General features: G+C 49.2%; 1 protein-coding gene across 1 annotated transcript; it reads left to right on the top strand.

The window, feature by feature from the left end:
• The first annotated feature begins 628 nt into the window (after positions 1–628).
• tsr1 (TSR1 ribosome maturation factor) lies at positions 629–8,422 on the top strand. Its single transcript, XM_035534477.1, has 15 exons — positions 629–762; positions 1,306–1,409; positions 1,654–1,882; positions 2,547–2,681; positions 2,842–3,290; positions 3,916–4,075; positions 4,491–4,663; positions 6,151–6,359; positions 6,552–6,711; positions 6,847–6,957; positions 7,052–7,184; positions 7,440–7,556; positions 7,673–7,813; positions 7,908–7,982; positions 8,140–8,422. Exons 1-15 carry the CDS (start codon positions 645–647, stop codon positions 8,310–8,312), a joined length of 2,487 nt encoding a protein of 828 aa, XP_035390370.1. The 5' UTR covers positions 629–644; the 3' UTR covers positions 8,313–8,422.
• The last annotated feature ends 363 nt before the right edge of the window (positions 8,423–8,785 follow it).

Here is an 8,785-nt window from a genome sequence, read left to right as displayed (position 1 = left end):
CTTTCTCAAGCCAGTATTCAGACCAGATGCTATCGGACAGCATAACACACTGTTTAATTTCCTATAAGGTTGTAATGAGGAGATGAACAATATTAGGGCTCGTTGCAGAAATTGAACATTTTTTGTTTTTCAAGAAAATGAAGTGCACAAGCCAAATTGTATCCTGTTAAGGACTTCCTCTCAGGCATATCTCTGCTTGTTGGCATTTCCTGAACAAAACCCCGGTGAAGAGGGAATGCTCTAAAACCCAACTAGCAATTATGTCTTGGAGGGGTGTGTTAAGCTAAAGTCCTGAAATGATCTCTGTTGCCATTTATTAATGGGGATAATGATGCCTCCTTTTCTGATTTGGTCAGCTTCAGTAAAAGTACATAATTCTGTAAAGGCCTTTTGATACTTTCTTATTCTTTTATTAAAAGTGTATAACTATTTTGAGGTCCTTATTGCCTCATCCCTAGATGATATATTAGACCTTAACTGAGTTTGGAGGAGAAAACTGAAAGCTAAAAGGTCACCTTGCGCTTTTCTGTGTGGTCATAACGCCACTGGTCAGTAGAGGGCGCGCACGCGCCATTTAGCGCGGAAGTCTTCTTTGCGCGTGCATATGACGTCATTTAAAGTTTACACGTGCGGTCTGACTGAAAATGGCTGCTGGCGGAGAGCAGCAACAAACCCACCGACCTGGGGTTTACAAACAGAAAAACAAACAGCACAAGCATGGGAAACACCGAACGAAAGGCGAGATTGGACGTGAAAGCAAGGGTAAGCCTGGACGTTATGTTGATTCAGCGTTTCTTGTGGCATCACCGGTAGGTAATACAGCATGGCTGGTTAAACACGTGTTTATAGTCCAGTCACTTTTTGTCCACCGACAGGCAATAGTTGGACTCTCCGAAGGGTCAGCAGTAACCCAGGTGGACAGTGGCGTCAATTTCAACTAGCTTTCAAGTTAAATACGTGTGCAATGAAGTTTTAAAGTATGTTAGACTAATTTAAACTTGCCATCTAAATCTTAAGTTATACAGCCTGTGAGCTGAGGATGTTTTCTTCACACATGGATTAACATAAACCAATCCTATATCCAGATCTGGGTTTTGGAATTGCTGCCAGTTAATTTGAGGAACATACGTAGTCAAATCGCAGCTCTGAATTTTAGATACAGATTAGCACCTTCACTTTACATAGGTGTCAAGTGTAATGTTCACATAATTATCAGTTATTAAGATTTTTACAAAATTCAGGACTTGCATTTGGATTTGCGGTCTAGACCAAACTTACTGTTTCAATAATGATCACATTAATTAGGCAGAGTTGCTGTGGTGGCTCTTACCAAGAATCAAAGGCGGGAGTTGACAAGGATAGACAGAAGACACAAAGCCAGCCAACTGCGTCGGAACAAGAAGAACCTGGTAAGTTAGGGGTTCCTGTAGCCCATCCACTAAAGCAGGTAGACCAAGCTGCTGGTAACACCGAAGTCGAGGGTTTGATGCTCAGGGAGCATGCATACTGATAAATATACAAATTGATCTGTAGGACACCATCTGCCAAATGCTGTAAATGTAAGAAATGAGGTTCCCCTTGTTGTACAAAGACTTTAAACTGGGAGTCAAAGAGAATTTCTGAGGAAAACGTCTCTGTTTTGGCTTCTGTAAGGTGTTGACAGAGAAACGGCGGCTGGGGAGTAGGGACGGCCCGCCTCATCTAGTGGCAGTCGTCGCCCTGCACGCAGATGTGGATGCCGGAGCCGTGACCCAAATGCTAAGAAGCGAGGGGGCCGGAGGAGTGCTACATGAAGACCAAGGAGTTAAAGGGGCCCAGGACAGTTTTGGCCTGGTCCTTCCCCGCTTTAAACAGAGATTCACTTTCCACCGCCCAGACCCAGGTGATGCTTTACTGCACAGCTCATCCAGAGTTATTGCCATATGATACCATACAACCACATAGAGGTGGTAGGATATTATTGTCATGAAATCTAATACACACTTTTGCAAGACCATAAACTAATGCAAATTGCATCTGATAACATAACTCGTTCCCTGTCCCACATCCATAACGTTCAGAACTACACTCTTCCAGTTCAGCTCGTGGTTAAGTTTAACACAGAATTAAAAGATCAAATTGCCTCAGAATTAAGAATACAGATTTTATGGTTTGTCCTGGCTAACTGCACTATAGTAAAGACTTTGCGAGCATTGCTTTTGTTTAGCACAATCCTTTCTGTTGTACCATGGTCCTGAAAGCACAGGTGTCCTGTATGTTGTGCTGAGGTTACACATGAATGGCATTTCATTGAACTATTGCCTTTTCAATACATTTTAATCTTCCAAAAAAAAAAAAGCCCCATTTAAAAATCTAATGGAAAAATCCTTGTTTATGATCACTTTTAATTTTAGGAGCTTCGCAAATTAAACAGACTGCACATGGGGAAGAATCCCATCCTTTTAGGGTCAAATCCCAAACCCAGACAGTAATACAATAAGCCAACAGAGCCTCTGTATGCAGGGTGCTGACTGTAAGTTAAAACCACTGTCCGCTCCTGTCTTCAGCTGACCTGCACTCGCTCCTGGACGTGTCCAAGGTGGCGACCAGTTTGGTTTTTGTGCTGGAACCCACTGAAGGCTGGGACAGTTATGGAGACTATTGCCTTTCCAGCCTCTTCGCACAAGGCTTGCCAAGTCACGGTAAAGCTGGGGAAAAGTCACAGTCTGCTTTGATGTAGCTTGCGCGTGTCTGTTCAAGGGGTGGTTCTCCCCTGATGTCGTTGATGTTGATTGGCTGAGGCGCACTTTCTCTTTCTCACTTTGGTGCCCATTTTCGCCCTCTTCTGTCTGCGCCGCTCAGCGCTGGTGTGCCAGGGCATAGCTGACCTGCCGGTGAAGAAGCGGGCCGAGTCCCGCCGGGCGCTCTCCCGACTGGCCGAGACGCGTTTCCCAGACGCGCGCCTCTTCCCCGTGGACTCGGAGCAGGATGCGGCGCTGCTGCTCCGCCACCTGGGGGCGCAGAAACAGCGCCGGTTGGCTTTCCGCTCTCGCCGCTCGCATATGCTGGTCCAGCAAGCCTCTTACACCCCCGGTGGCAGTGGTGGGAGAGGACCGGCCACGGGTCTGGGGAAGCTGCATGTGTCGGGCTACGTCCGAGGCTGCCCCCTGCTGGTGAACAGGCTGGTGCACATTGCTGGTCACGGGGACTTTCAGCTGAGTCAGATCGACGCACCCGATGACCCTCTGCCCATTGTCGCAGCTGCCCTGCACCCTGCAAAGCCGGCCAGAGGAGGAGATGTGGATATGATGGTGAGCAAAAACTGGAGGTGCTCTCTTAGGACGTTGCCTTCAGACACGTTTACCATGTGCCCATGTTAACATCATGGCCAAATATGCACAACGCTAAAATGAAGTAAGAACATTAAAAATTCTGATGATGAATTGTTGGTAAAGGTTATACTTTAATGCCATTGCCTGCATGTCTAGTGCGAAACTGTGGTGGCACATGGAATAACGGGGAAACTTTCTTTTTGTGCCGTGGACAACAGTTCAGTGGCGTAGCTAGGAATTAATTTCAAGGGGTAAAAGCAATAAACAAATACTAAATAAATCCTAAAAAAAAAGCTAAATAAATGATTGTGTAAAATTTATTGATTAAGCAAAATTCAGTACTAGACACTACTAGGCACAGTTGTAGCATTCAGACTTTGTCATTTCATTATTTAAGGCACATAACTTAATGTACCATCAAAGAATTTCCCCACATTAAAAACATTAATATGTGCAGGAAATGAAATAATAAATTTTTTCAAAGACAAATCCCCCCCTGTCCAGTGCAAAATACGGAATGCCAAAGGTGTTGTGTTACGTAGCTCTGTGTAAAAGTGTGATGATCCAGATGTGTTGATTCTCTGTGAACCCGTGCGGCGTGCAGGATGGCGGTGCCGGAAACGCGTCTGAGGCCGGAGCGGAGGTGCGCGTGCTGATGAAGGCGGACCCCTCTCAGAGAGAGAGCCTGCAGGCCGAGGCCGAGGTCGACCCCATGGAGGGGGAACAGACGTGGCCCACCGAGTCCGAGCTCCAGGAGGCTGAGGGTAGGGGAGGTCGTTTATATTCAAAACATTTGGCAGACGCTCTTATGCAGAGCGACATACGTGTACGTCCGTCTGACACTACACGCACTCCCTGGGGATCAAAGCCATGACTTCGCTGTTGCTAGCGGCTTGCTTGAGGGTGTTTGAGGGGGTGTTGGAATGCCTAAAGCTCTTCCTCACCCCCAAAATACCCACCAACCAGCAGTCAACGGAACCGAGTTACAACCAGTCACGCAGGAGTTACTGGTTTCTCTTGTTGTCAGTTAGCAGCAGCTTTGGTGTGTTTGAGTGGAAATGCCTGTTGCATGTGCAGCTGGCCCTACGCCACACAGGCAGGAAGTGGAACATTTTTGATGCTGCTTTTTACAGCTGGGAGTGGACAGAAACTTTGGTGTCCTCTTCATCCTCACTGTAGAGGCCAGGAAGAGCAGAAAGGTGAAGGTGCCAAAGGGCACCTCAGACTATCAAGCCACATGGATTGTGGATGAGGACGATGAAGAGGATGTGGACAGCTGCTATGATGATGATGATGATGATGACGATGACAATATGATGGACGATGGAGATGATGCCGAAAATGAGTCTCAGGTGGGTTTCATCCAGATTTTGCGTTTGTCAAGCTGGGATATGTTGGTTAATAAACTTTACTCACATGTGTTGCTTTGTACATAAATCATACCACCAAATAAGTTCTCTGTCATGGAAGATCAAGGTTTTCTAGCGCGAACTTCAAAGACATATCCAGTGAAATAAATCACATGCTTTTTCAAAACTAAAAATGCCTTAGGAAGTGTCTAATTAGTGCAAGCTTGGGAACAACACAAAAGCATTGTGAACACAGCCATAAAATATCCACACGTGACTCGCTGGTCCTGGACAGTCGTGCGCTGTTTGTGCGTCACAGCGCCGTTGTCTGAGGTGGCAGAGGAGGAAGGCAGTGAGCAATGGGGTCAGCGTGGGTCAAGCTGAAGTGCTCCCACTCTCCCACTACTTAAACGCTAGCTGACGCGCAAAATAAGGCTGGCGGGAGCGGGCAGTTGGCCGAGAGGGCATGTGGGTGTGCGGGTGGGTTGCATGCGATTGGCCGAGAGGGGTGATGGGCTGAGAAGAGGTGTGGGGGGGCGATTGGTTGAGAGAGGCGTGGGGGTGGGGGGTGGGGGAAGTGGGTGATTGGCCCAGAGAGGACTGGGGGGAGGGGGCGCGAGGAGGAGCGGTAGCAGGCACGGGTGCCGGCGGAACTCCGCATACGTGAGCGGCCCTTTGTGTGCTGTGCGTCGGCGGGAGGCACTGTTTGTTTTCCCAGTGTCTGCCTCTAAACCCCAGTGCCAGGCTGCTCGCCGCAACAATGGTGTTTTGGAGCGGCAGGCCTGTCCCGAGAGAAGCCTCCCGACTTCCTGCACTTTGGACAGGGCTTCCTGCCAGGACCCGCGGAGCGGGCGGCCATTTATTTATACCAGCTGGGCTTGAAAGAGCGGCGGGGAAGCTCCTTATGTATGGAGGCTCCGCTCAAGCTATTTTCCTTTAATCGCAATTAGCATGCGTTTGATGTCTGGGGGAGCACCAAAGAGCAGTTCACAATGCTAGATCTTAGCAAGGAGGGAAGTGGTACTACAAATGATTTCGGGAGATTATTTTTATTAGTGCACCTGTGATTGTTCTGCAGGCTGACCCCTCCCAGGTGTGGATTCATCCCAGCAGTGCATCTTGCCCCTTTCACATGTCTCTGACCACGTGCTCTCTCCTGAGAAAGGCTATGTATATTTAGTGATGGACATCAAAGGGGACAAGTTTTCTGAAAAAAAAGTATAATCCTTGTTTGGGGACTGAATGCGATTTTTTTTTTTTTTTTTTTTTTTTTTTTTTTTTTTTTTTTTTTTTTTTCCTCCCTCTTTTCCCCAAAGGATAACTCAAATGAGCAGTGAATGGTAGAGCAAGACTAAATTTCGCCTGTGTTTGGAAATATAGCCGTCTAGCTGACTGATATAATGCCTTACCTAAAATATTGTGCGCGTTAAGTTTTTGGGTGGCATTGAGTGCTTTTTTTTTGGATACTAATTTCTTATGCTTTTATTTAGGATGGTGAGCTTGGCTGTGAATCTGGAGAGGAGGAGGAGGAAGAGGAGGAGATGAGCTCAACGGGCCGCGTCGGAGCCGAGCAGAAATACGACGAAGCCATGGACGAGTCAGAGGAGAAAGACAGTCTCGAGCGCTACCGCGAAGCTCGATCACACGAGATGTTCCCCGACGAAGTGGACACACCCTTAGACGTGCCCGCCAGGACAAGGTAAGGGGCAAGACAGCCCGCCAGGACCCCTCCAACACAGTGTATACGGATACGAAACCTGCCTTCTGCTCGCCAGGGGGTCGGACACGCTTTGGAATGCCACACCAACCTGTCTTTCACACCCTTATTCGTTAAAAAGTCCTGATGTCATGTCTGTTTGTTTGTTGTTTATTTGTTGGGTGCATGGGTCAGGTTCCAACGATACAGGGGTTTGAAGAGTTTCCGCTCGTCTCCGTGGGATCCCATGGAGAACCTGCCTCAGGAGTACTCGCGCATCTTCCAGTTCCAGAACTTCGAGCGAACACGCCGCCGTGTCCTAGCTGAGGCAGCTGCCGAGGACGAGGGGGCCATGGTGTGTGTGTGTGTGCGTGTGTGTGTGCGTGTGTGTGAGACTGACTGACTGAGTAAGTGAGCGATTGAATGCATGAACGTTCCTGGCCGGAGTGCAGCTGCTTAAGGTGCATGTTGGTGTGATGCGCTCCCACAGGTTGGCTGGTACGTCACTCTGCACGTGGAGGACGTGCCTCCTTCTGTGATGGAGAGCTTCGAGGCGGGCAAGCCCCTTGTGCTGATCTCCCTGCTCCCGCACGAGCACAAGGTACGGACCGAAGGCCACGCCACGCGCGCGTTACTCGCCAGCAGAGCACAAGAATAACCTCCGTGATTACTGTGCGCCACACCCCCATGTGTAGATGTCCGTGATGCACGTGCTGGTTCGCCGGCACCCTGCTCACACGGAGCCCGTCGCGTCTAAGGAGGAGCTGGTGTTCCAGTGCGGCTTCAGACGCTTCCGGGGCTCAGTCCTCTTCTCCCAGCACACCGCCGGTAAGGCCCAGCTGCCCCGAGACCTCAGACAGAACCCATTCGGAGAACAGGAACAGGGTTGGATCCGATCACCAGCTCTTCTTTGATTTTGTATTTGTTTGTTTTCTGTTGGGGGTGGGGTTGGGGGATGGTATTTAATTTGGCAATAATCCTCTCCGGTGCTGGGTGCCCAGTGCTGGGTCGTAAGAGTCCAGCTGCGTGGTTAGGGAGGGGAGGACCAGCATGGCCTGTGAGCTAATGTGTTTGCCTGCGCAGGGGACAAGCACAAGATGGAGCGCTTCCTGCGCGCCGACGCTCCGACCGTGGTGTCCGTGTATGCGCCCATCACCTTCCCCACTGCCGGGGTGCTGCTCTTCAAACAAAGGGACAACGGTGAGCTACGAACGCTCACACTCTGACACTCTTCCCCCACTCCAAGTCACGCCTGTCATGTTTGTAATGCCTTTGCTGCTCTCTCTCTCTCTCTCTCTCTCTCTTCCCCCCTCCAGGAATGCATGACTTGGTAGCCAGCGGCAGCCTGCTGAGTTGCGAGCCCCGCCGCGTGGTGCTGAAGAGGATCGTCCTGAGCGGGCACCCGTTCAAGATCAATCGGCGCTCGGCCGTCGTCCGCTACATGTTCTTCGACAGGGGTGAGGCAGGAAGTGCGGTGTTTGTGCCGCCCGAAGGAAACGCGCCGCCTGCCTCTGGCTTTGGGGGTTTATGGTCCGTGCCTCTGTCTTGCAGATGATATCCTGTGGTTCAAGCCAGTGGAGCTGCGCACCAAATGGGGACGAAGGGGACACATCAAAGAGGCCTTGGGTAAGGGTGGGCCCACACTGGTTCACTGTGCTTTCAATCACAAGCTCACAAAAAAAAAAAAAAAACGCACGAAAACAAAGCCGTGTGAGAACATGAAGTTTGGTCTGGGAATGAAACGAAGGTTTGGTTTTCACTGTTCCCTTTTTGTTTTTCGCAGGTACTCACGGTCACATGAAGTGCGTGTTCGACAGTCAGCTGCCTTCCCAAGACACAGTGCTGATGAACCTGTATAAGAGGGTGTATCCCCACTGGACATATGACCCCTATGTGCCGCCCTCTGTGCCCTGGGTCAAGAGGGAGGAGCTAGAGGATCTCCTCGCCATGGACTAGATAGGGCAGGGGAATACAGACCGTCAGGGCCCGTGGACGTGATTTTTACTCCTGATGGCTACTCCTACAGTATATAGATGTAGAAGAATAAATATGATGATAGTTCGTCATTTTGTTCATGGTCATAATTTTAAGCATTTTCTCACAATAGCCACTAGGTGGCATAACTGTATTATTGGTGGACTTGTTGAGTGTTGTAGCACTGACACACTGTCGCCTCTTCTGAAAGAAAACCATTATGAAATCACTGGATAAAGTTGTATATAAAACGCCAAATTGGCAAACCCTTTTTCACACTCTGTTACCACTAGCTAACTGAGTGGTTTAGTTTAGTTCCCTTTCAAACTGTGTACTTGCCGTATGTGTTTGTTGTGCAGTTTCTATCGGCATAGCGAGGAACATTTGTGAATTGAGTCGAATTCCAGCTGAAACCTCAAGTGATGGTGTCTCTGCCTGCATGACTACAGCACGGG

This window comes from Electrophorus electricus, chromosome 15 (genome assembly GCF_013358815.1).
Source record: "Electrophorus electricus isolate fEleEle1 chromosome 15, fEleEle1.pri, whole genome shotgun sequence".
Taxonomy (NCBI): domain Eukaryota; kingdom Metazoa; phylum Chordata; class Actinopteri; order Gymnotiformes; family Gymnotidae; genus Electrophorus; species Electrophorus electricus.
The sequence above is the reverse complement of the archived record's forward strand: the minus strand, read 5'-3'. Positions and strand labels throughout refer to the sequence as shown.

Coding starts and splice junctions, on each gene's coding strand:
- tsr1 (XM_035534477.1), top strand. CDS start 645: ATGGCTGCTGGCGGAGAGCAGCAACAAACCCACCGACCTGGGGTTTAC. Junction 1,883..2,546: donor TTTCCACCGCCCAGACCCAG/GTGATGCTTTAC, acceptor TCCTGTCTTCAG/CTGACCTGCACTCGCTCCTG. Junction 6,958..7,051: donor TGCTCCCGCACGAGCACAAG/GTACGGACCGAA, acceptor CCCCATGTGTAG/ATGTCCGTGATGCACGTGCT.